The sequence below is a fragment of the Hyperolius riggenbachi genome, chromosome 5 (genome assembly GCF_040937935.1).
Source record: "Hyperolius riggenbachi isolate aHypRig1 chromosome 5, aHypRig1.pri, whole genome shotgun sequence".
NCBI lineage: Eukaryota > Metazoa > Chordata > Amphibia > Anura > Hyperoliidae > Hyperolius > Hyperolius riggenbachi.
The window spans coordinates 434,449,763-434,477,187 of record NC_090650.1 but is presented as its reverse complement, the minus strand read 5'-3'; the positions used below and the strand labels follow the sequence as shown (position 1 = coordinate 434,477,187).

The 27,425-nt window shown below is 46.6% G+C and overlaps 1 protein-coding gene across 1 annotated transcript; it reads left to right on the top strand.

Annotated features, from left to right (window-relative positions):
• Nucleotides 1–25,645, top strand: LOC137519474 (E3 ubiquitin-protein ligase TRIM11-like). Its single transcript, XM_068238429.1, has 6 exons — nucleotides 1–1,580; nucleotides 17,672–17,771; nucleotides 18,755–18,944; nucleotides 19,095–19,316; nucleotides 19,488–19,574; nucleotides 24,724–25,645. The coding sequence occupies exons 1-6, from the start codon at nucleotides 1–3 to the stop codon at nucleotides 24,957–24,959; spliced, it is 2,415 nt and encodes an 804-aa protein (XP_068094530.1). The 3' UTR covers nucleotides 24,960–25,645.
• Nucleotides 25,646–27,425: the final 1,780 nt, after the last annotated feature.

The window sequence follows — 27,425 nt, the reverse complement described above, 5'->3', positions numbered from 1 at the left end:
ATGGCGTCTGCTGATCTGAGGAAGGAGCTGGACTGTTCCATCTGTCTGACCATTTATACAGATCCTGTGACCCTGAGATGTGGACACAACTTCTGCCGGCTCTGTATAGATCAGGTGTTGGATACACAGGAGGGGGCTGGAGTTTATTTCTGTCCTCAATGCAAACAGAAGTTTCAGGAACGGCCGGCACTGCAGAGGAACATAACATTGTGTAACATTGTGGAGAGTTTCCGCTCTGCTCGGCCAGATCAGGAAGAGACTGGAGGCTTCTGTACTTACTGTATTCACTCTCCTGTACCGGCTGTTATGTCCTGTCTGATGTGTGAAGCTTCTCTGTGTGACAATCACCTGAGAGTCCACAGCAAGTCACCAGAACACGTCTTGTGTGACCCCACCACTTCCCTGGAGAACAGGAAATGCTCCATCCATAAGAAGATATTGGAGTATTACTGCCTTGCAGACTCTGCCTGTATCTGTGTGTCCTGTAGACTAGCTGGAGACCACCAGGAACACAAGGTGGAAACGCTGGCTGAGGCCTCCGAGAAGAAGAAACAGAAACTGAGAAATGATCTGCAGGAACTGATCACTAAGACAAAGGAGACTGAGAAAGAAGTCCAGAGTCTGCAGGAGAACAAAAGAAAAGTCCATGAAAAGTCATCTGGTGTAACAGAGAGAGTCACTGTCCTGTTTAGAGACCTCAGGAGACAGCTGGACGACCTGGAGAAGAGAGTCCTGAGAGAGGTCTCCAGGCAGGAGGAGCAGCTTTCTCTGGCATTGGCTGATTTCATTCAGCAGCTGGAAATAAAGAAGGCTGAGCTGTCCAGGAAGATGTGTCACATTGAGGAGCTGTGTAACATGACTGACCCACTGACTGTCTTACAGGAATCACACACAGGTGACTTGTGTGACACTGAGGAGGGGGATAAGGAGGACAGAGAGAGACATGATGGGCGGGATCTGGATGTGGCTCTCATCTCACACACATTATACACAGGGTTATCTGATATAATAGCCGGGGTAACTGGAGGCTGCATCATACAGGAGGCTACAGACATATTACTGGATATAAACACAGCTCATAATAATCTACATTTATCAGATGACATGAAAAATGTATCCTGGTCAGATATCAGCCAGAATCGCCCACAGACACGAAAGAGATTTCAGACATACGCTCAGGTACTAAGCAGAGAGAATTTTTCATCAGGGAGACATTACTGGGAAGTGGATGTCGGTAAATTAGAGGGGTGGAATTTAGGAATGTGTTACCCCAGTATGGACAGGAGAGGAGAGCTCTCAGAACTTGGAGAAAATAAAAAGTCCTGGTGTTTGGGCAGGTATTATAATTACTTTGGAGTGGAACATGACAAAAAAGTGATCCTATTTCCTGACAATGTCTCCAGTAACAGAGTCGGGATATATCTGGATTATGAGGCCGGGCGGCTGTCCTTTTATGATCTGTGTGTCCCGATCAGACACCTGCACACCTACACTGCCACCTTCACTGAGCCCCTCCATGCAATATTATGCTTGGATAAAGGCTCTATGACGATATGTGGGAATAGAAGCAACCAGGAGATGTGAGATAATATAATGTAGGGCTGCTAATATAAACTTTATTCATGTATTAAAACTACATGTATTAAAACTACAACACACGGATAAGGTGAAAATCCCATCCCACCTCAGACAGAAACGTATTTCAAAAATGAATGAAAAAGGCATGAGTTTTTCTTAACGCAGCTCAGGCAATTTATGTTTGCAATATATGAATAATCCACGCTGTACGCACCAGGGAGTGACAGCAATGGGGGCGGTACTAGACCACTATTAATATATGTCATATGGGTGGGAGGAGGGTAAGATATAAGGCCCGGTTCACATTAGGCCCCATTTACACGTAATCAGTTAGTGTGCGTTAGTATGCACTAGTGCGCGTTGGTACGTGTTTTTCCCATAGCAGTGCATTGTGAAAAAGATTTCAGTTAAAACGCGTTAAGTGGGAAAGGTGCCATAGGAAAACATGGGCATTACTTTGAAAATCAGTTTCTTTCAGTTATAAATGAGAGCAACTGATTAAGTGTAAAAGGGCCCTAAGGGCCTGAGCCCACTGACGCAGTTGTGTCCGTTTTTCAGTTAAACAGCAATGTTAGAGATGCTGAAAAGCGGACAGAACAACTGCATCAGTGAGCTCAGGCGTTTTGTTGTGGAGCCGGCCATACGGATCTGGCCAAACGGTCCGTTTTTGCAGCTTGTGTGCTGTAAACGTCCTTTTACCATTGGTTCCTATTTCACTGCAAAACCTTCCGTTTCCAGTCCGCTGGGCACAACGGTCCGGAAAATTATCTCCTGAAGCATTTTTTTGTATGTTCAGCGGAACGGACAATGGATGGGTACGATCCGGTTCTAAAATACAATGTAAACCGGGCCTAAAGGGTAGTGGCACACTGTGCATGGCGGCGGGATGTGGAGTGATGGAGGGATGTAAGAGACATGGGGTTGTGTGTTCATGTTACAAGGGGGGTGGATGAAAGTGTATTGGAGAAGAGTGTTGTGTAAAGATTTCACACATGTGTGTAAGGGGGATGTTTGTGTAGATTAGTGGCCACTCCCACAGGATGTGAACACTGAAGTTTGTTAAACTCCCACAAGCTGTGAACAGCAGAGGGAAGGCAATATGACATCACTGGATTTAATATATATGTACAAGGAAAGGACAGAGATAGAGGGATAATGTTGTTTGATACGGATCAGTGAATAATGGCGCACAGCGCCTATGCATAAAAATGGCGCCGCATTAAAAAGATACGCTTATCGCTATTTATCGTTAGTACTGCATAATAATGGCGCACAGGGAAAAAAGAAGAAAAACTGCACACACTAACGTTATTTATCAATAGTGGCACACACTAACGTTATTTATCAATAATGGCACACACTAACGTTATTTATCAATAGTGGCACACACTAACGTTATTTATCAATAGTGGCACACACTAACGTTATTTATCAATAGTGGCACACACTAACGTTATTTATCAATAGTGGCACACACTAACGTTATTTATCAATAGCGCCCTACATAAGCCAAACTGCAGACGTTATTTAACTGCAAAACGGTGAATGGATTTAATGTAACACTGTCAAGGTTAAGGTTAGGCACCACCAGGGGAGATTTAGGGTTAGGCACCACCAGGGGGGTGGTTAGGGTTAGGCACCACCAGGGGGTGGTTAGGGTTAGGCACCACCAGGGGAGATTTAGGGTTAGGCACCACCAGGGGGGTGGTTAGGGTTAGGCACCACCAGGGGGGTGGTTAGGGTTAGGCACCACCATGGGGGTGCTTAGGGTTAGGCACCACCAGGGGATCTTAGGGTTAGGCACCACCACGGGGGTGGTTAGGGTTAGGCACCACCAGGGGGGTGCTTAGGGTTAGGCACCACCAGGGGATCTTAGGGTTAGGCACCACCACGGGGGTGGTTAGGGTTAGGCACCACCAGGAGGGTGGTTAGGGTTAGGCACCACCATGGGGGTGGTTAGGGTTAGGCACCACCAGGGGGGGGGTGGTTAGGGTTAGGCACCACCAGGGAAGTGGTTAGGGTTAGGCACCACCAGGGGGGGGGGGGTCTAGGGGTTAGGGATAGGTACAGAGAGGGTTCTGCATGTTAACGCTAATTTTCAATAAAATAAACAGAGCTAAATAACGATAAGGCTTTAATGTTAAATAGCGATAAGCGACAAACGGATTAGCGGCAACACCATGTGCCATTATTCGCAGGCGCCATTTTCAGATGGATCCGTTTGATATGTGTATAGAAACTGTGAATGAGCTGTGCAGTCACCACGTCACATCTAGAGGCTGTTGTCACCTTCTGGCCCAGAGTAGTTGTCACATCTCAGCTCTGTCCCTATTGCTTCAGCCACAACTTCATCACCGCTTATAGCTGCTAACTGACACATAGAATGGCTGCTGACACAAAGAATGGCTGCTAACTGACACACATAATAACTGCTACTGACACACAGAATGGCTGCTCTACACAACTTACACTTTTTGTGGTGGAGATTTTTTGGGGAAAATTATTTTAATTTTTTTTGGGGGGGGGGGGGGGGGGAAATGAAAGAAGATACAACATACACCTTTTCTAAGTTTTCACCTGTTATATATGTAAAACAATCAGATGAAATGACAGATTGTATCCAGTTATTATATCCTGATTATCACAGCTCATACATGATGGAGCTGCTGCAGTGTATGGTGATGGATTTTATTTTGAAATAAAGGCACCGGTACATTTTCTATGCATTGCATATCTTTTTGCACTTGCAGGGGGTGTGGTCTATAAAGGGGTGTGGTTATGAAGGTAGCTGAAACAGTGTATCTGTTGTAAAAGCTCCCACGTTTAGCTTCTATCCTGTCCTCTATGCTCTTGATTCCAATTCCATGATTTTCACTTTTGTTGTTTCCATTATAGAGTCTCCTCTTATAGTCCCCCCCTCCTTAATTATAGCCCCTTCATTTAAGGTGACGTCTGAAGTTTTTCAGGGCCCCTCACAGTGTGTCTTTATCGTGCCTTATTCTAGTGCCTCAGATTTATACTGCCCCTCCCATGTAGTACCCCGATAGGGTCCCCAGTTCATAATGCCCCACATTATAGCATCTCCTAAATGGTACCCCCTAAATTGAGGCCTCTCAATAGAGCTCACCATATGGGGGTCTCCCCTCCCCCCACTGGAAGAGTGCCTCTAGTGGAGAGAATGCAGGTAAGTGTTATACCACCTTTCAGGGATGCTCAAATCCGAATTTGGGTGAATACGGATAGTTGCTATCCGGATTTCTCCCAGTAAACCTGTGCGGGGTGGGCGGGGCGATCAAGCTTACCTGTCTGACGTCTTCTTCGTCCATCCCTCGGCACCTCCCACGATGCGGTCCATGCTGCGGTCACGTGAGTACAAACACTTCCTCCTTCTGGGTTGAAGGAGAAAGTGTTTGTATTCGCGTGATGCGCGTGGACCGCATCGTGGGAGGTGCCGAGGGAGGGACCGAAGAAGACGTCAGAGAGGTAAGCTTGACCGCCCCGCCCACCCCGCACAGGTTTACTGGGAGAAATCCGGATAGCAACTATCCGTATTCACCCAAATTCGGATTTGAGCATCCCTGCCACCTTTCCCTGCTCCATCCAGGTCATGTTGTGCTGTATTTTCCCCAAGCACTAGCGAGGTGGTGGTGGACTGGTGAGAAAGACTCAGGGCAGGAACAACACAATCAACTGTAGAATTCTGTAGTATAGCTAGGCTTATTTTCCATTCTCATACTCAGTGGCATACCTAGGGCATTTGACACCCTGTGCTGGGCATTATGACACCTCCACCAAAAAAGGTAATGTGAGGTATAGACGCCCCAAGTATAGGTAATATAGTTGGCCCAGTATAGCTAGTATAGTGGCCCCCAGTATAGGTAGTATAGTTGCTCATAGTATAGTTGCCCCAGTATAGCTAGCTAGTATAGTTGCCCCAAGTGTAGCTAGTATAGTTGCCCCTAGTGTAGCTAGTATAGTTACCCCAGTATAGCTAGTATAGTTGCCCTCAGTGTAGGTAGTATAGTTGCCCCAGTATAGCTAGTATAGTTGCCCTCAGTGTAGGTAGTATAGTTTCCCCAGTATAGCTAGTATAGTTGCTCCCAGTGTATGTAGTATAGTTGCCCCCGGTGTAGCTAAAATAGTTGCCTCCAGTGTAGGTAGTATAGTTGCTCCCAGTATAGGTAGTATAGTTGCCCCCAGTGAAGGTAGTATAGTTGCCCCCAGTGAAGCTAGTATAGTTGCCTCCAGTGTAGGTAGTATAGTTGCTCCCAGTATAGGTAGTATAGTTGTCCCCAGTGAAGGTAGTATAGTTGCCTCCAGTGTAGCTAGTTTAGTTGTCCCAGGAGGGGGAAGCAGCGCAAGAAGGAGGGGCAGCGATGGGGAGGGGGTGCCAGAAACCCCCCCCCCCTCACCTGGGACACCTCCTTCTACACTTTCCCCCCTCCAGATATGTGGGCGGCAGGAAGGCCCGTCGGGTGGGCGGGGAATAGCTTACCTAACTCTTGCATGACCAGGTGCTGGAGTGCAGCGTCACCTTCATGTGCCACAGGATCCGTGTCCGCTAATTAGGAAGCACAGTGAGTGGCATTGAAGGCGGAGACCTGTGACGACGGGGACGCTGGGCACCAGCGCTTGGAACGCGGAAGTCAGGTGAGTTATTCTCTGCTCGCCACGCCTGCTTGCAACCCAAATGAAAAATGACACAATAAGTCATGTAAATAATGAAATTTTTTATTTAGAAATCATATCATATAGATAGAACAATTAATAACATTTAAAAATGTGATCCAAGTTTGTTTAGGACTGGGTATAGTTCTAACCTAATCACTGATAGGGAGAAGCATACAGGTAGGCCTGAACGATTTTAGGAAAAGATTGAATTGCACGATTTCTGTCAAATTGCGATTTGGATTCGATTCGATTCACGATTTTAAATACACAACGATGGATCAGCACACTGATGATGAGTTCCCCCAGTATGGGTAGCCACATATAGGTGTCCCCAGTATAGTTTAGCCAGCTATAGGTTCCACAGGACAGGATAGGCAGTGTATATGTGCCACAGTATAGGTCAGGCAGTGTATAGGGGCCACAGGACAGGTTAGGCAGTGTGTAGGGGCCACAGGACAGGTTAGGCAGTGTGTAGGGGCCACAGGACAGGTTAGGCAGTGCGTAGGGGCCACAGGACGGGTTAGGCAGTGCGTAGGGGCCACAGGACGGGTTAGGCAGTGCATAGGGGCCACAGGACAGGTTAGGCAGTGCATAGGGGCCACAGGACAGGTTAGGTAGTGCGTAGAGGCCACAGAACAGGTTAGGCAGTGCGTAAGGGCCACAGGACGGGTTAGGCAGTGCGTAGGGGCCACAGGACAGGTTAGGCAGTGCGTAGGGGCCACAGGACGGGTTAGGCAGTGCGTAGGGGCCACAGGACGGGTTAGGCAGTGCGTAGGGGCCACAGGACGGGTTAGGCAGTGCGTAGGGGCCACAGGACGGGTTAGGCATTGCTTAGGGGCCACAGGACAGGTTAGGCAGTGCGTAGGGGCCACAGGACAGGTTAGGCAGTGCGTAGAGGCCACAGGGCAGGTTACGCAGTGTGTAGGGGCCACAGGACAGGTTAGTCAGTGTGTAGGGGCCACAGGACAGGTTAGGCAGTGTGTAGGTGATGCAGCCTCCAGATCCCCCTCCCCTCTGAATTTACCTGCTCCGCTCCCTTCCCCGTAGTTTCTACGTCCAGGAACCATGCGCGCTACCGCGGCCGATCGCGCGCGCATGCACGCGCACTCCCGGCCGCGGATTCGGTAGCCAGGGAATCAATGAATCGGGCTATGGTGCCCGATCATTGATTCCTCTCCCCCGCTGAAAAAGCGACAGCTTCTCTCGGAAGCTGCGCCTTTTCTGGCCGTTCCCTCTCCGATGAGTCACTCTAAGCGTGTGTTACGCTTAGAGTGACGTCATGTAAACAAACTCATGGCCGCCATCTTGTGGCCAAAAAGTAATACTACACCTGTAAGAAAAAAAAAATACAAATTAACACACATTTACAGTATAAATGTATTGTTTACCTCCCACCCTCCCAAAACTACCCAAATAAAATGTTTACTATAAAAAAAAAAAACCATTACAATAAAAAAAAAAAACATGTAAATATTTACCTAAGGGTCTAAACTTTTTAAATATCAATGTAAAGATGAAATATTTCTATATTTTTTTTATTTTAAACTTGTAAATAGTGATAGATGCAAAATGGAAAAAATGCACCTTTATTTCCAAATAAAATATTGTCGCCATACATTGTGATAGGGACATAATTTTAACGGTGTAATAACCGGGACATATGGGCAAATACAATACGTGAGTTTTAATTATGGAGGCATGTATTATTTTAAAACTATAATGGCTAAAAACTGAGAAATAATGAATTTTTCCATTTTTTTCTTTTTCTTCCTGTTAAAATGCATTTACAGTAAAGTGGCTCTTAGCAAAATGTACCCCCCAAAGAAAGCCTAATTGGTGGCGGAAAAAACAAGATTTAGATCAGTGCATTGTGATAAGTAGTGATAAAGTTATAGGCTAATGAATGGGAGGTGAACATTTCTCACGTGAAAACGACGGAACCTGAATGGGTTTAAGTACTACTCCGCTCTGGAGGGGGGCAGGGGAAACCCTCATGGCTATATATGTGCCCTATAAATTCATTATTGTGTAGAGGGGGATACTCTGGTTAGCACGCACGTTTTATTTACATGCTGCTCTGCTTTGGAGTGGGGACGGGACTGCCGTGGCTGCATAAGTGCCCTATACATTCATTATTGTGTAGAGGGGGATACTCTGGCTAAAATGCACGTTTTTATTTACATATTGCTCTGCCCTGGAGAGGGGACGGGGACACAGTCATGGCTACATATGTGCCCTAATCACACAGCACTATATAGTACAGTGGTTTACTTTGGCCGAGAGGTACACAACTATAATTTCCATTTTGCTTTGAAAGGGGAGCAGGGGCACAGTCATGGCCACATATCCTCCTAAACCACGCCACATATGCTGGATTGGGTGCTTGTTGTGTAGTGTATGACAAATGGAACAATGGTCTTAGATCTATGCATTGCCTCCCCCGGCTTATGCATGAGTCAGTCATTTTCCCCACGTTTTTTAGGTAAAAGTTGGGGGGTCGGCTTATACATGGGTATATACGGTAGCATAGCTGGTTACTGGGTGACTGGGATTAATATTCAGAAAAGTGGGTGGAGCCTAAAAATGCCAATCAAAAATCACATGTCGCTTTTCAAGGAGAATATTAAAATTGCTGCCATTCTTGCACTGTTAATGGCACAAGCCTCAAACCTGCTACAGTTAGTCATTGGGTCACTGGGGTTCAAATTCAGAAAAGGGGACAGAGTCGCAAACAGTGAATCAGATTTGTTTCATTTCATGGGAAAATACAATTTATTGATGCCAAGGACCCCAAAGCTCACAATCTTGGTCATTGAGTAGTGACTTTGTGTCCAGGTTACAAAAAGTGGGCGGAGACAAAAACAAATTTCACTGGGAAAGTGTAAACTGCAGCCCTTCTTACACTGTTTATTTCAGGGTTCCCAAACTTTGCCCAGATGGTCACTGAGTGACTGAGATTAATAATCTGGTTGAACTCGATGGACGTATGTCTTTTTCAACCAAAATAACTATGTAATATTCAGGGAAGTGGGTGAAGCCTATAATAGCCAATCAAAATTCACCTGTTGATTTTCAAGTGGAATATTTAAATTGCTGCCATTTTTACACTCTTAATAGCAGATGCCTCAAACCAGCTACAGTTGGTCATTGGGTGACTGGGGTTCAAAAATGCTGGAGAGGGGGTGAAGCCACAAACAGCCAATCTGATTTGTTTCATTTCTATGGGAATATACAAATTATTGATGCCAAGGACCCCAAAGCTCACAAACTTGGTCATTGAGTGTTTGTGTGTTCGGGTTAGAAAGTGGGCGGAGCCAACACCAGTCAAATACATACACGGGCAATGCTGGGCCATCAGTGGGTGGAGACAAATACAAATTTCACTGGGAAAATGAAAACTGCAGCCATTCTTACACTGTTAATGGCAGGGTTTTTAAACTTTGCACAGTTGGTCACTGGGTGACTGGGATTAATATTCAGAAAAGTGGGTGGAGCCTACAAAAGTGAATCAAACTTCACCTAATGCTTTTCAAGGGGAATATTTAATCGCTGCCATTCTTGCACTGTTAATGGCACAGGCCTCAAACCTGATGCAGTTGGTCATTGGGTGACTAGGGTTCAAATTCAGAAAAGGGGGTGGAGCCACAAACAGCCAATCAGATTTTTTCATTTCAATGCAAATTATTGATACCAAAGACCGCAAAGCTCACAAACTTGGTCATTGAGTAATTGTGTGTTAGGGTTAGAAAAAGTGGGTAGATCAAACACCAGCCAAATACATACCCGGTAGGGTTGCTCGGAATTGCAAATCCGTGTACCGCGGTAAATTCCGCATACCGCCGCTCCGGAATTCCGTTACCGGGTCATTCCGCGGTATTCCGGATGGTTTCCGCGGTATTCCGGAGGGTTTCCGCGGTATTCCGGCTATATTCCGGAATTTTCCGAGTGTATGTTTCCGTATTTTTATTACGGACTTCCGTAAATTACGTTAGCGTTGTTCATTCCGTCTTTTTGCTCATTGAATAAAGTTTTTGTGTATGGTTTAAATTTGTGATAACAGCGTGCTTTCGTCAGTTTCCGCCCATTTTTCCGGAATTCCGTTTTTTTTTCCCAATGATACACTGGGGGGCGGATCCCTGGAGGAATTCCGTGGTTTGCTCACTTCCAGGAACTTGTTGTGGAGTCTGGTGAGGCAGAGAGACCTGGAGGAGCAGATTGCACCTGCTATTGAGGTAAGTGAATAATATGTACATATATTTGTTTACATAGATGTTTATTATGTTTAATGATGAATGCAATTATTCCTTTTTTTTAGGTTAGAAAAACAAGTTACCATATTTGTGTGTTTGACACTGACCTGTCAGTCATTTGATTAGGAATAGGATAGCATCATGTTGCATTTGATGGAGATTTGTGGCATGCACTTTCTGTGCATGAAGTTACCTTCGTGGGCATGTAGCGCGGTTTTTATTCCAGACCACATGGTGGAGGAGGGCCAGTGTTAGGAGTTGGACCCAGGAATCTAAATTGGGTTGCAAGGGTTAGTGCTGCTGATGGGCATTATGGGGTTAATGTATGACTTGCATGACTTTGCACGTGTTCAATTTCATTTGTATGCTATTTTGTCGGGTATGCTGAAATGTTGGAACAAAGTGCAGACTGATTAGTCGCAGCTGTGCCCACAAAGTGCAGTCTGATTGGTCGCAGATGTGCCCACAAAGTAAAGTCCGATTGGTCGCAGATGTGTCCATAAAGTGCATTCTGATTGGTCGCAGCTGTGCCCACAAAGTGCAGTCTGATTGGTCGCAGCTGTGCCCACAAAGTGCAGTCTGATTGGTCGCAGCTGTGCCCACAAAGTGCAGTCTGATTGGTCGCAGCTGTGCCCACAAAGTGCAGTCAGATTGGTCGCAGCTGTGCCCACAAAGTGCAGTCTGATTGGTCGCAGCTGTGCCCACAAAGTGCAGTCTGATTGGTCGCAGCTGTGCCCACAAAGTGCAGTCAGATTGGTCGCAGCTGTGCCCACAAAGTGCAGTCAGATTGGTCGCAGCTGTGCCCACAAAGTGCAGTCAGATTGGTCGCAGATGTGTCCATAAAGTGCATTCTGATTGGTCGCAGATGTGTCCACAAAGTGCATTCTGATTGGTCGCAGATGTGGCCACAAAGTGCAGTCTTATTGTTCGCAGCTGTGTCCACAAAGTGCAGTCTGATTGGTCGCAGCTGTGCCCAGAAAGTGCAGTCTGATTGGTCGCAGCTGTGCCCAGAAAGTGCAGTCTGATTGGTCGCAGATGTGTCCACAAAGTGCAGTTTGATTGGTTGCAGATGTGCCACAAAGTGCAGTCTGATTGGTCGCAGATGTGTGCACAAAGTGCAGTCTGATTGGTCACAGCTGTGCCCAGAAAGTGCAGTCTGATTGGTCGCAGATGTGTCCACAAAGTGCAGTTTGATTGGTTGCAGATGTGCCACAAAGTGCAGTCTGATTGGTCGCAGATCTGGCCACAAAGTGCAGTCTTATTGTTCGCAGCTTTGCCCACTAAGTGCAGTCTGATTGTTCGCAGCTGTGTCCACAAAGTGCAGTCTGATTGGTCACAGCTGTGCCCAGAAAGTGCAGTCTGATTGGTCGCAGATGTGTGCACAAAGTGCAGTCTGATTGGTCGCAGCTGTGCCCAGAAAGTGCAGTCTGATTGGTCGCAGCTGTGCCCAGAAAGTGCAGTCTGATTGGTTGCAGAGGTGTCCAGAAAGTGCATTCTGATTGGTCGCAGATGTGTCCACAAAGTGCATTCTGATTGGTCGCAGATCTGGCCACAAAGTGCAGTCTTATTGTTCGCAGCTTTGCCCACTAAGTGCAGTCTGATTGTTCGCAGCTGTGTCCACAAAGTGCAGTCTGATTGGTCACAGCTGTGCCCAGAAAGTGCAGTCTGATTGGTCGCAGATGTGTCCACAAAGTGCAGTTTGATTGGTTGCAGATGTGCCACAAAGTGCAGTCTGATTGGTCGCAGATGTGTGCACAAAGTGCAGTCTGATTGGTCGCAGCTGTGCCCAGAAAGTGCAGTCTGATTGGTCGCAGCTGTGCCCAGAAAGTGCAGTCTGATTGGTTGCAGAGGTGTCCACAAAGTGCATTCTGATTGGTCGCAGATGTGTCCACAAAGTGCATTCTGATTGGTCGCAGATCTGGCCACAAAGTGCAGTCTTATTGTTCGCAGCTTTGCCCACTAAGTGCAGTCTGATTGTTCGCAGCTGTGTCCACAAAGTGCAGTCTGATTGGTCACAGCTGTGCCCAGAAAGTGCAGTCTGATTGGTCGCAGATGTGTCCACAAAGTGCAGTTTGATTGGTTGCAGATGTGCCACAAAGTGCAGTCTGATTGGTCGCAGATGTGTCCACAAAGTGCAGTCTGATTGGTTGCAGCTTTGCCCACTAAGTGCAGTCTGATTGGTCGCAGCTGTGCCCACTAAGTGCAGTCTGATTGGTCGCAGATGTGGCCACAAATTGCAGTCTTATTGTTCGCAGATGTGTCCACAAAGTGCAGTTTGATTGGTTGCAGATGTGACACAAAGTGCAGTCTGATTGGTCGCAGATGTGTGCACAAAGTGCAGTCTGATTGGTCGCAGCTGTGCCCACAAAGTGCAGTCAGATTGGTCGCAGATGTGTCCATAAAGTGCATTCTGATTGGTCGCAGATGTGTCCACAAAGTGCATTCTGATTGGTCGCAGATGTGGCCACAAAGTGCAGTCTTATTGTTTGCAGCTGTGTCCACAAAGTGCAGTCTGATTGGTCGCAGCTGTGCCCAGAAAGTGCAGTCTGATTGGTCGCAGATGTGCCCAGAAAGTGCAGTCTGATTGGTCGCAGATGTGTCCACAAAGTGCAGTCTGATTGGTCGCAGATGTGTGCACAAAGTGCATTCTGATTGGTCGCAGCTGTGCCCACAAAGTGCAGTCTGATTGGTCGCAGCTGTGCCCACAAAGTGCAGTCTGATTGGTCGCAGCTGTGCCCACAAAGTGCAGTCTGATTGGTCGCAGCTGTGCCCACAAAGTGCAGTCAGATTGGTCGCAGCTGTGCCCACAAAGTGCAGTCTGATTGGTCGCAGCTGTGCCCACAAAGTGCAGTCAGATTGGTCGCAGCTGTGCCCACAAAGTGCAGTCAGATTGGTCGCAGATGTGTCCATAAAGTGCATTCTGATTGGTCGCAGATGTGTCCACAAAGTGCATTCTGATTGGTCGCAGATGTGGCCACAAAGTGCAGTCTTATTGTTCGCAGCTGTGTCCACAAAGTGCAGTCTGATTGGTCGCAGATGTGTGCACAAAGTGCAGTCTGATTGGTCACAGCTGTGCCCAGAAAGTGCAGTCTGATTGGTCGCAGATGTGTCCACAAAGTGCAGTTTGATTGGTTGCAGATGTGCCACAAAGTGCAGTCTGATTGGTCGCAGATGTGTGCACAAAGTGCAGTCTGATTGGTCACAGCTGTGCCCAGAAAGTGCAGTCTGATTGGTCGCAGCTGTGCCCAGAAAGTGCAGTCTGATTGGTTGCAGAGGTGTCCACAAAGTGCATTCTGATTGGTCGCAGATGTGTCCACAAAGTGCATTCTGATTGGTCGCAGATCTGGCCACAAAGTGCAGTCTTATTGTTCGCAGCTTTGCCCACTAAGTGCAGTCTGATTGTTCGCAGCTGTGTCCACAAAGTGCAGTCTGATTGGTCACAGCTGTGCCCAGAAAGTGCAGTCAGATTGGTCGCAGCTGTGCCCACAAAGTGCAGTCAGATTGGTCGCAGATGTGTCCATAAAGTGCATTCTGATTGGTCGCAGATGTGTCCACAAAGTGCATTCTGATTGGTCGCAGATGTGGCCACAAAGTGCAGTCTTATTGTTCGCAGCTGTGTCCACAAAGTGCAGTCTGATTGGTCGCAGCTGTGCCCAGAAAGTGCAGTCTGATTGGTCGCAGCTGTGCCCAGAAAGTGCAGTCTGATTGGTCGCAGATGTGTCCACAAAGTGCAGTTTGATTGGTTGCAGATGTGCCACAAAGTGCAGTCTGATTGGTCGCAGATGTGTGCACAAAGTGCAGTCTGATTGGTCGCAGATGTGCCCACAAAGTGCAGTCTTATTGTTTGCAGCTGTGTCCACAAAGTGCAGTCTGATTGGTCGCAGCTGTGCCCAGAAAGTGCAGTCTGATTGGTCGCAGATGTGCCCAGAAAGTGCAGTCTGATTGGTCGCAGATGTGTCCACAAAGTGCAGTTTGATTGGTTGCAGATGTGCCACAAAGTGCAGTCTGATTGGTCGCAGATGTGTGCACAAAGTGCAGTCTGATTGGTCGCAGCTGTGCCCACAAAGTGCAGTCTGATTGGTCGCAGCTGTGCCCACAAAGTGCAGTCTGATTGGTCGCAGCTGTGCCCACAAAGTGCAGTCAGATTGGTCGCAGCTGTGCCCACAAAGTGCAGTCAGATTGGTCGCAGCTGTGCCCACAAAGTGCAGTCAGATTGGTCGCAGATGTGTCCATAAAGTGCATTCTGATTGGTCGCAGATGTGTCCACAAAGTGCATTCTGATTGGTCGCAGATGTGGCCACAAAGTGCAGTCTTATTGTTCGCAGCTGTGTCCACAAAGTGCAGTCTGATTGGTCGCAGCTGTGCCCAGAAAGTGCAGTCTGATTGGTCGCAGCTGTGCCCAGAAAGTGCAGTCTGATTGGTCGCAGATGTGTCCACAAAGTGCAGTTTGATTGGTTGCAGATGTGCCACAAAGTGCAGTCTGATTGGTCGCAGATGTGTGCACAAAGTGCAGTCTGATTGGTCACAGCTGTGCCCAGAAAGTGCAGTCTGATTGGTCGCAGATGTGTCCACAAAGTGCAGTTTGATTGGTTGCAGATGTGCCACAAAGTGCAGTCTGATTGGTCGCAGATGTGTGCACAAAGTGCAGTCTGATTGGTCGCAGCTGTGCCCAGAAAGTGCAGTCTGATTGGTCGCAGCTGTGCCCAGAAAGTGCAGTCTGATTGGTTGCAGAGGTGTCCACAAAGTGCATTCTGATTGGTCGCAGATGTGTCCATAAAGTGCATTCTGATTGGTCGCAGATGTGTCCACAAAGTGCATTCTGATTGGTCGCAGATGTGGCCACAAAGTGCAGTCTTATTGTTCGCAGCTGTGTCCACAAAGTGCAGTCTGATTGGTCGCAGCTGTGCCCAGAAAGTGCAGTCTGATTGGTCGCAGCTGTGCCCAGAAAGTGCAGTCTGATTGGTCGCAGATGTGTCCACAAAGTGCAGTTTGATTGGTTGCAGATGTGCCACAAAGTGCAGTCTGATTGGTCGCAGATGTGTGCACAAAGTGCAGTCTGATTGGTCACAGCTGTGCCCAGAAAGTGCAGTCTGATTGGTCGCAGATGTGTCCACAAAGTGCAGTTTGATTGGTTGCAGATGTGCCACAAAGTGCAGTCTGATTGGTCGCAGATGTGTGCACAAAGTGCAGTCTGATTGGTCGCAGCTGTGCCCAGAAAGTGCAGTCTGATTGGTCGCAGCTGTGCCCAGAAAGTGCAGTCTGATTGGTTGCAGAGGTGTCCACAAAGTGCATTCTGATTGGTCGCAGATGTGTCCATAAAGTGCATTCTGATTGGTCGCAGATGTGTCCACAAAGTGCATTCTGATTGGTCGCAGATGTGGCCACAAAGTGCAGTCTTATTGTTCGCAGCTGTGTCCACAAAGTGCAGTCTGATTGGTCGCAGCTGTGCCCAGAAAGTGCAGTCTGATTGGTCGCAGCTGTGCCCAGAAAGTGCAGTCTGATTGGTCGCAGATGTGTCCACAAAGTGCAGTTTGATTGGTTGCAGATGTGCCACAAAGTGCAGTCTGATTGGTCGCAGATGTGTGCACAAAGTGCAGTCTGATTGGTCACAGCTGTGCCCAGAAAGTGCAGTCTGATTGGTCGCAGATGTGTCCACAAAGTGCAGTTTGATTGGTTGCAGATGTGCCACAAAGTGCAGTCTGATTGGTCGCAGATGTGTGCACAAAGTGCAGTCTGATTGGTCGCAGCTGTGCCCAGAAAGTGCAGTCTGATTGGTCGCAGCTGTGCCCAGAAAGTGCAGTCTGATTGGTCGCAGCTGTGCCCAGAAAGTGCAGTCTGATTGGTCGCAGATGTGTCCACAAAGTGCAGTTTGATTGGTTGCAGATGTGCCACAAAGTGCAGTCTGATTGGTCGCAGATGTGTGCACAAAGTGCAGTCTGATTGGTCACAGCTGTGCCCAGAAAGTGCAGTCTGATTGGTCGCAGATGTGTCCACAAAGTGCAGTTTGATTGGTTGCAGATGTGCCACAAAGTGCAGTCTGATTGGTCGCAGATGTGTGCACAAAGTGCAGTCTGATTGGTCGCAGCTGTGCCCAGAAAGTGCAGTCTGATTGGTCGCAGCTGTGCCCAGAAAGTGCAGTCTGATTGGTTGCAGAGGTGTCCACAAAGTGCATTCTGATTGGTCGCAGATGTGTCCATAAAGTGCATTCTGATTGGTCGCAGATGTGTCCACAAAGTGCATTCTGATTGGTCGCAGATGTGGCCACAAAGTGCAGTCTTATTGTTCGCAGCTGTGTCCACAAAGTGCAGTCTGATTGGTCGCAGCTGTGCCCAGAAAGTGCAGTCTGATTGGTCGCAGCTGTGCCCAGAAAGTGCAGTCTGATTGGTCGCAGATGTGTCCACAAAGTGCAGTTTGATTGGTTGCAGATGTGCCACAAAGTGCAGTCTGATTGGTCGCAGATGTGTGCACAAAGTGCAGTCTGATTGGTCACAGCTGTGCCCAGAAAGTGCAGTCTGATTGGTCGCAGATGTGTCCACAAAGTGCAGTTTGATTGGTTGCAGATGTGCCACAAAGTGCAGTCTGATTGGTCGCAGATGTGTGCACAAAGTGCAGTCTGATTGGTCGCAGCTGTGCCCAGAAAGTGCAGTCTGATTGGTCGCAGCTGTGCCCAGAAAGTGCAGTCTGATTGGTCGCAGCTGTGCCCAGAAAGTGCAGTCTGATTGGTTGCAGAGGTGTCCACAAAGTGCATTCTGATTGGTCGCAGATGTGTCCACAAAGTGCAGTCTGATTGGTCGCAGATCTGGCCACAAAGTGCAGTCTTATTGTTCGCAGCTTTGCCCACTAAGTGCAGTCTGATTGTTCGCAGCTGTGTCCACAAAGTGCAGTCTGATTGGTCACAGCTGTGTCCACAAAGTGCAGTCTGATTGGTCACAGCTGTGCCCAGAAAGTGCAGTCTGATTGTTCGCAGCTGTGTCCACAAAGTGCAGTCTGATTGGTCACAGCTGTGCCCAGAAAGTGCAGTCTGATTGGTCGCAGATGTGTGCACAAAGTGCAGTCTGATTGGTCGCAGCTGTGCCCAGAAAGTGTAGTCTGATTGGTCGCAGATGTGGCCACAAAGTGCAGTCTGATTGGTAGCAGATGTGCCCTAGATTGTCCACGCTCCTCCTATGCAGCGTGGACAATCCAGAACGCCGCACGCTGCCAGCTCCAGATGACACCAACGCTCTCTCCGTGTTCCCAGAGGCGGAAGCAGCGCTGTCTTCCGCCAAAATGGTAATTTTCTTATTCATTACTGCTCCCTAGCAAGTACATCAGGAATTTCTAGCACTTCAGAAGTATATGAAAGTATTAGATATCCACTTCCGTATTACTATTAATCAGATGATTTGTAACTAGATAGCCATTTACACAATAGTCATTGTACAGAGTATAGAACGCTATGTCGCTGTGTTTGCCTCAAAACAGCAAACTCATTGCAATTATACATGTTTTGATCATAAATAATTTCTCGTATGTGAAAAAATATATTTGATATTTTGCAATGTTATTATTCATAGAGTTGTACGAACATGGCAGATGCTGCTGAAGCCGGTGGGAGTGGTGGTGGTGATGGTGATGGTGGGAGGAGCAGGACGTCAGCCTCTGCTGCCTCCGCTGCACGCCTGCGGAAGCGGGAAAAGAATTTGATTATTAAAGTAAGTTTATTTATTTTTTTCTTCACTGTATTAATCCATGACTTTCAATTTATTTTGCTTGACTGTGTAATGCATGCTGCATCTGTAGCTACTTTAATAGTACCATGAAGCTTTGCAATTGAAGGGCTTAATGTTCAGACTACACAACTGTACGCCCCATACACACACTCAAGTCAACACTCAACAGCGGTCTGTAAAGGCCGCCGGGCGGATTGCTCAGAACCTCAGAAAGAGCCTTATCAGTCAGCCGACAGCCTGTAGACACGTCGGACTGTCCACGGAAAATCTGACCAGCGGGAGGTGACTACAGACCCGTCGTTGCCTCCCGTGTAGCGTTTGTACTGGCCTTTAGGCTCTCATAACTTTGATTTCGATTAACTTACCGAAAATCTCCTTCTATTGTTCAAGGAATTGATAAGACTGCTGATGATAAGTCAATTGAATATTAAATTGACTTTTCATCAGTCTTATCATATGTTAGTACAATAGCAAGCGATGTAGGTATTGTAAAGGTTACTTTTAGCAGATCATTAATTTTGTTGTTGGTTTTTTTTTTTTCAGACAATGTTACGAGGGGCCTACGATAAGAGGAAGAGGGAGGAGAAGAGGGCTATCCTGGACCAGCTACAGCGGGACCTTGAGACCCGATACCACCGCACATGGTCGGTCAAGAAGATCCAGACCATGTGGAGCGACTTCAAGTCGAAGACACCATGTGCGGTGAGGAGAATTAAAGACCAGCTTCGGGAATGTAAGTAAATAATGTGTTTTTCATATATGTAGCGTGATGTGTACGTGTTTTCAACCTTGGAAATCCTTACGATTTTCATGTCTAACAAATTGTCTCTCCTATTGGGTATGTAACTCACAATTTTAAAAACAATCTCACATTCTTTTTTAGTGGATCGGTCTCAGGCACGCAGGCGGGCCCGTTCCGCCTCTGCTCCTCCCTCTTCCCGCAATATTGTGGACCCCACTCAGGAGGATCCTGCTGCTGCCTCCCCCCCTGCTGATGATGAGGCTGGACCCAGCACCAGCCAAAGGCCCCGTAGCAGCCGGCAGCGTGGGCGAAGGCGCTGCCGGCAGCGTGGGCGAAGGCGCTCCCGGAGCCGATCTGTGGCATGTAAGTATTTTTTTAACAAAGTTGCAACATTAATCAGATGACAGTGCTACGTCTCTTAGGAGATTAGTACTTAATGTTTTTTTTGTACAGAATAGAATTTTTTTTTTTTTTTTACAGTCCCAAAAAAAAAAAAAAAAAGGTGAATGATACCATGTCTTCTTTTTATCTTAGCCTCTATCTCTGTGCGATTGCGCAGACGCCAGCCACGGCAACTTTCCTCCGGCAGGCCAGAAAGTGGTGCCATTGAAACAGCTGAGTGTAAGTAAAATTTATTGTTGTAGAACAAAATACATTAATAAGTGTTTGATGCAGCTTATTGATTTGGAGCCATTGTGTAGTGTATGTATCGTATTGTACTCTAGGGTCTATTCAGGGGGAAGCCAAGTATACTAGTTGTAGATGTTTTGGATGTGGGCGGAAGAATGAGTGCTAGGAGGAAAACAATACAGACCGAAGTAAAATTAATTTTCTTCATCATAATTTTTTATTACATTTCAAATACAGAGTTCCATAGTAATGAAAACAGCTGACTGCATAATATTCATCATACATTCAAATACACTTGCAAACTATTCTATGAATAACACCCCTGGTCTGTCTTATTCCCATGAAGAACAGAGGGAGGTAATACATGAAGCACTCCTATGCGCTTAGTCCAGCATGGGAGTTTTAACTTGACCCATACTAGGTAACCCCCAGGGCTCGGACATCAATGTACTGTATCAATTCAGTGGCCCGAAGGTTAGCCCTTGATACAGGGTTACAGGGATCCTGTTTCAGTGCTAGAGTGTCTACATAATGCTCGTCGCTGTAGTGAGTATAAAGTACAACACCTGTGGGAAGGACGGACGAGGTCTGAGTAGTCTACCATAAGTAACACTACCTACTTAACTTATAGTGTATAGTATACCAGGAGCTATATTGGAAGTGAGATTCTAGTTAGTGTATTCCAACCAGGTACTAGGAAGGGTGAAGATCTTATGGTCCACTGAGGATCTTAGTCTAATTTTATATTCCATATTCAGGTTGCTGTTTACTAGGGAGATTAGTTGGGTAATAGATAGGTAGTCGGCCGATTTCCAATTGCTAGTTATCTGGGAGAGTGCCGACAGAATGATATGCATAACCTGGGGCTGCAAATTTAGTGGGATCTCCTCTAGCCCTACTAAGAGTAAAGCTAATTTAGCTGATAGACGTACGTACCGTCTTTCCCCGAATATAAGACACTGTCTTATATTCTTTTTGGGGAGGAAATGTGTGCTAGGGCTTATTTTCGGGGGTGGGAGGGGCTAGACGCTGTGTGTATGGGGAGGTGCGTGGTCTCTTACCGCACCTCCCTTGTGGCTGCGTCCCCCTCCGTTCCTGATAATTCCTCCGGTGGCGGCGGCATAGTAATCCATCTGTGAGGGCGCCCTGTGACCCTCACGCAGTACGCTATGCCGGCTCTGCGCTGGCGCCCTCTTCCTGTCATCATGTGCGCCCGGCAGATGCGTCCCAGGCGCACACTGATTAATCAATGTGCGCCTGGGACGCATCTGCCGGGCGCACATGATGACAGGAAGAGGGCGCCAGCGCAGAGCCGGCCTAGCGTACTGCGTGAGGGTCACAGGGCGCCCTCACAGATGGATTACTATGCCGCCGCCACCGGAGGAATTACCAGGAACGGAGGGGGACGCAGCCACAAGGGAGGTGCGGTAAGAGACCACGCACCTCCCCATACACACAGCGCCCCGCCCCCAGCTAGGCCTTATTTTCGGGGTAGGCCTTATATTTCAAGCATGCTTGAAATATAAGGGAGGCCTTACTTTCGGGGTAGGTCTTACTTTAGGGGAAAGACGGTAAGTAGGGAAGGAAAAAGCTATTAATTAAGGGCTGGTTCAGACGGACGTTTGCAGAGCGTTTACAGCCAGCGTTCAGGGCTTGGTGCTAAACGCTCCCATTCAAGTGAATGGGAGCGTTTGTACCAAGCTTTCAAGCACGTTTACACAAACGCGGCGTTTGGGTCCCGATTTTCCCTGGCGTTCAAGGAGCCCCTGGAAGCTACATGTAGCTTCCAGGGGAGGTTAACCGCGACGGCTAATGTCCCCCTAGGGGAAGAAAAAACGCAACCGCATCCAAACGCACACGAACGCTGCTGAAAGCGACGCCAACGAACGCAACGCCTCCAAACGTCCATCTGAACCAGCCCTAAGAGTTCCACATGGTCCCAAAACTGAGCAATATTAGGGCACTCCCATAGCATGTGGAGTAGAGTCCCCACTGAGTTCTTACAATGCCAGCAGTTGGGGGAGTTATCCTCTGAGAACGAGGCCATTCTTCTGGGGGTCAGATACCACCTGAAAATAACTTTACGTGAAAGTTCACAGTGGGAGTTGTTCTTTGAGAGTTTTAGGCTTTTAGAAGTGGTCCTGAGCACATGCTGGTCAGTTATGTTAGATTGTAGGTCATTGGACCAGGCTAAAGCATATCTTTTCAGTGAGGCATCACTCACTTCTAGTATCGACGTATACCAAGTGGAGATACCTCCGGCCAAAATGTGTGTGTGGGGGGGGGGGGCCTTTATTGTTAATGGCTGTTAGGATTAGGATATGACTATTGAGCTGGGGTATATTAATTGTGTTATTTTTGATCAGGCTATATATCCTATGGTAGGTAAAGAGTTGGTTGAATGGTAATTGGAATTCTTTATGTAATTCCTCAAATGTTTTAAGTTCAGAGCCTTGTGACAGTTGGTTTAGTGAGGTGATTTTAACTTTATCCCATGCGGATAGGTTCAAATGGGGGCTGAGGATTTTAAGGGCATTTAAAGAGATGGTAGGACTATGAGTCAGGGACGACTTAGGCGGGAATTTGATAAAGTGTTCCCATGCCAGCAAGAGAGCCTGGATAGTTGTGTATTGGGAAGATGGTCTCTTTGCTCCCAGGAGCATAGCTTCTGACAGAAGTAAAAACTTAAAGGACCACTATCTTGAACAAAGTTGGCAGTTAAAATGGGACAGATGACAGGTTTTGGGCCAGTCCATGTTTTTAAGGGGGATTCTCAGGGATTTCTTTGTTTGCAACAGCATTTCCTGAACATTTGCAAAATGTCACTGACATAATACAGTGGACTGTTCAAGTGATTAGTGAGGCCGGCTGATTTCTTGCTAATTTTTCAGTTAATCAGATGTTCAGGAAATGCAGTTGAAAACAAAGCAAACCCTTGAAATACCCTATGAGGAGATGGATTGTCCCAAAATCTGTCGGTTATGTCAGATTTTCAATGCCTACTGTTTTTTGCGCTTGTGGTCCTTTAAGGCATACAGTAAAAAATGGCGCGGAGGAAATAATGGCGCACCGTTCTGCCGATTATAAAACGCTATTTACCGTTTTAATGTAAATACATTAAAACGGTAAATAGCGTTTTATAAAACAGCAGAATGGTGCGCCATTGAAAAATGCAGGGAACTAGCAGAGGGGGTCGGGCTGGCAGCGGGGGTCGGGCTGGAGAGGCAGCGGGCAGTGGGCTGGCAGCGGTGTCAGGGTGGAGAGGCAGCGGGCTGGCAGCGGGGGTCGGGCTGAAGAGGCAGCGGGGTGGAGGGAGGATTACGCAGCATGTGTATATTGTGTATACATTACCTTGTCCCGGCCGGCGATCGCTCCTTCACTTCATAGCTTGCACGAGTTCTGCATCCAGCCAATCACCATGCGGCTTCAGTTTCCTCATGGTGATTGGCTGGATGCAGAACTCGTGCAAGCTATGAAGTGAAGGAGCGATCGCCGGCCGGGACAAGGTAATGTATACACAATATACACATGCTGCGTAATCCTCCCTCCACCACACTGCCTCTTCAGCCCGACCCCCGCTGCCAGCCCGCTGCCTCTCCACCCTGACACCGCTGCCAGCCCACTGCCCGCTGCCTCTCCAGCCCGACCCCCTACTGCCCGCTGCCTCTCCAGCCCGACCCCGCTGCCAGCCCGCTGCCTCTCCAGCACGATCCCTGCTAAAAAAAATGAACATATAAAACGTTAAATATCGTTGTAATGCAGCGCCATTCTGACACTATTGGCGCTGTGCGCCATTTTTGCCTGTCCCCCCTTTAAGAACTACATCCCGATGTTGAAGGGATTGGAATCGTTGCAAAGCAAGAGCACTAACACACCAACCACCACTACATCACCCTGCCTCCAAATTAGAACACTTCTTCCGGCCAGTGATTATGTCCATAGTAAAACTAGTGTATCATCTGTTAATATAATGTAAGGACATGCTTTAATTTCACAACTTCAAAGGAAGCTTCATTCAAATTTGGCCATAAATAAATGTACATAATGGGGCAACATATCACTTGAAGAAATGTTGACAAGCTGCAGTACTATGCATGTGTGGAATGGTAGTATAAAGGTATTTCACATCCATTGTAGCCACAACAAGTTCTAATACATTTTTGATTTTTTTGGGTGGATTGCAAGGCACTACTTTTGGCAGTCATATTTCATTACTCTTTCTTTACTTTAGGTAAAACCAGGAGTTTTGTTTTTGAATCTGGATGATACCATTCATTGTCAAACTTAGACATGATTAAACAGTGAGCTTTCGGATTTTAAAATGCCTTCGGCGGACTGGTTCCTGACTAAAAATGAAAACCACACTTTATGTACACTGACATACAGAGTTGAATAATTTTTCGGCAAACATTAATGTATTTTTACATGTCTTAACTGTTACTCAGAACACTTTTCCTGGCCTCTGGGCTAAATTGATAAGTTAAACAGTTCCCTTCATGTAACGTAAAGTACACTCTGGTGATGATGATGGGTAACTATTGGAAATTCCAAGTTGAAATACTAACTGGGCTAGTAGTCACATGCCACATTAATTTTAAACTAAAGAGCATTCTGGCATTTCAAACCAGCATATGCAAGTACAAAATAATGCATAGTGACAGTAAACAGTAAACACCATCAAACGCAAGCATATAACAGAAAAATTGAATTGAAAAATTAAAAATAAAATAAAAAGAATATTGTAATATTGAAAAGCCATTGTACCAGCAAGAGAAGTTGTAAACAAGAGTCCTGGTTTTAACCATGTTGTACAGATATGATCCAATGTATGTACTTTGTCTCTTTTTTAAATCTCATTTCTGACTTTAAGCCACCCATTAATACAGTGAATGTCAATGTTTGTAAGCCGTGTTTTCAGTGTTGGTCAGGGAAAAGTACAAGGAAGCCTTTTTATAATTAGAAAAATCTCATGTTATTTTTCTCAAAATCAGCCAATAAATGCTATCATCCTGTTTCAAAACTCCTTGTTTTTATGGCTAATACGGTACCACACTGTACTGTTTTTACTTTTATCAAACGTTATTGTACAATGTCCATGTATAGTGTAATTTTGTAATTTTGTACATCTTGTTTTTTACAGCTTCTGAAGTAACCGCCCGTGTTGCTGCCCTTGAGCAACAAGTACAGCAGCAGCGGGTGGAATATGAAGCGCGCCTCCAGCAGCTACAAGCTGCTTTTCAGCAGCAGATAGAGCAACTGCAACAACAGCTGGAGGCACAGATTGAGGACCAACGGCAGAGGATTCTGGCCTGCAGGGAGGAGGGAGAACGGCTCCATGAGTATTTTGCCCAGGTTGCCGGTAAAAGGAGGATGTAAGGCGGGTCCTCCTGGAGTCCTCCGGAGTCAGATTAGATGGACAGCGTGTGTGAACAGCATTTTTCAGATCTTGCCACTGATTCTACATTGGATTTAGATCTGGACTTTGGATGGGCCTTTCTAATACATAGTTATGTTTTGTTTGAAACCATTCCATTGTTGCCCTGCCTTTATGTTTAGGGTCATTGTCCTGCTGAAAGGTGAACCTCCGCCCCAGTCTCAAGTCTTTTGCAGAGTCCAAGAGGTTTTCTTCCAAGTTTGCCCTGTATTTGGCACCATCCATCTTCCCATCAACTCTGACCAGCTTCTCTGTCCCTGCTGAAGAGAAGCACCCCCAGAGCATGATGCTGCCACCACCATATTTGACAGTGGGGATGGTGTGGTCAGAGTGATGTGCAGTGTTAGTTTTCTGCCACACATAGCGTTTTGCATTTTGGACCAAAAGTTCCATTTTGGTCTCCTCTGACCAGAGCACCTTGTTCCACATGTTTACCGTGTCCCCCAACATGGCTTGTGTCAAACTGCAAACTGGACTTCTTATGCTTTTCTGTTAACAATGGCTTTCTTCTTGCCACTCTACCATAAAGGCCAACTTTGTGCAGTGCATGACTAATAGTTGTCCTATGGACAGAGTCTCCCACCTGAGCTGTAGATCTCTGCAGCTCATCCAGAGTCACCATGGGCCTCTTGACTGCATTTCTGATCAGCGCTCTCCTTGTTTGGCCTGTGAGTTTAGGTGGACGGCCTTGTCTTAGTAGGTTTACAGTTGTGCCATACTCCTTCCATTTCTGAATGATTGCTTGAACAGTGCTCTGTGGGATGTTCAAGGCTTTGGAAATGTTTTTGTAGCCTAAACCAGCTTTACGTTTTTCTATAACTTGATCCCTGACCTGTCTTGTGTGTTCTTTTTACTTCACAGTGCTGTTGATCCAAATATTCTCTTAAGACAACCTCTGAGGCCCTCACAGAGCAGCTGTATTTGTACTGAGATTACATTACAGACAGGTGCACTCTAATCTCTTACCCACCCTGTTTTAAAAGAGCAGGCAAATTGTTGATTTTATGTTGGCAGCCAACCTTTTGTTGAGGTGACAGGGGGCCAGATTTATCAAGAGCGTTTTAAACAAAATATTAGTATTATTTTTAAAAATCCTTGCAGAACTGTCTCAGACAGCCGAAAAAAATCAATAGATAATGAAGATTCCTTCTTAAACTGTAAGGAATAGAAGGAGATAGGAAGGTCTCTCAGGCAGTGCAATGTGTGCGGAAAATTGCTGTGGCTAAGGCTACCAACACACCTGCTGTCAGCAAACTCTGACTGAGAGGGGAGGAGCCCTTCACAAATCACATCTAGCCTACACTATCTGTAGAACTGCTAATGAGCACTTTTCTGCAACATTAAAGGAATGGATTTGCACATTTCTTAAATGTTCAGTTTATTGATTTTTATTATTTAAATGAATCACATATCAGTTACTTCATATGGAGAGCATATCTTTCTCCATAGACCTTGTGTTAAAAAAAATTGTTGCTATCACTTATTTTTGCTTTGGCAGCGAGTTGAGCTGGCTCATTAGCATACTGTACGACGACGGGCTTCAGCCTGCTTATAGCAGACACTCCAGCTGATTTATTATAACGCTGACTCACACACTACAGACAGCTGCTGTTCTGAGTTCTCTGTAACAAGTTAATTGAATAGATAAAGCAGTCGGCTAATTATGTACTTATGAAAAAGCATGTTTGTTTATTTACTTATCTAGTTACAGAGAACCGCAGCTCTCTGTAGTGAGTGAGTTAGCGTTATCAGCTTGAGTGTCTGCTATCAGAGAAGTCCGTCCGGCGCATGACACAGCCCAGCTCTCTGTGGTGTATGAGACAGCCTTATAAATCAGCTGGAGTGTCTGCTAGCCTATAAGCAGGCTGAAGCCTGTCGTCGCATACTATGCTAATGAGCCATCGGCCAAAGCAAAACTAAGTGATAGCATCTACTTTTTTTAACACAAGGGCGTCAATTCACCAGAGAGGATTTACTAAGAGAAAAAAGGTAGGTAGATTATCTCATGAGGTATTTTAACACTCTGGAGTCAATTCACCAGTGTGAGAGGACAGAGAGAAAAGTGTTCGATAGCAGGGGATAATGGAGAGATATGCATGAGGAAAGTGTGAGAAAGCAGAGATTTAGGTAATAATCGGTATTAATGATTTACATGGGTTACTTCTCCGCTCTGTAAGCATGAAAGTGAAGCATTGTGGGTAGGAGGCAGAGTGTAACCACTACATGACCAGAGTATTCCCGCCTTATACTGCCGGATCACATCATTAATCATATCATTCACGAGTGATTCTGAACGTCTTAACTACCTCTTGTCTCAGTAAAATTATCACGAACTGTTCTCACACGAAAAATACGAGGGGCGATTAAACAGACCCTCCTCCTGCGCCTTCGTATCCTCATAATAGAAG

What these genes read in the sequence shown, in the direction of transcription:
- LOC137519474 (XM_068238429.1), top strand. Translation starts at nt 1, where the DNA reads ATGGCGTCTGCTGATCTGAGGAAGGAGCTGGACTGTTCCATCTGTCTG. An exon ending in CGCTGTCTTCCGCCAAAATG is followed by an intron (nt 17,772 to 18,754) that starts GTAATTTTCTTA and finishes TTTTTTTTTCAG; the next exon opens with ACAATGTTACGAGGGGCCTA. An exon ending in TGCCATTGAAACAGCTGAGT is followed by an intron (nt 19,575 to 24,723) that starts GTAAGTAAAATT and finishes TGTTTTTTACAG; the next exon opens with CTTCTGAAGTAACCGCCCGT.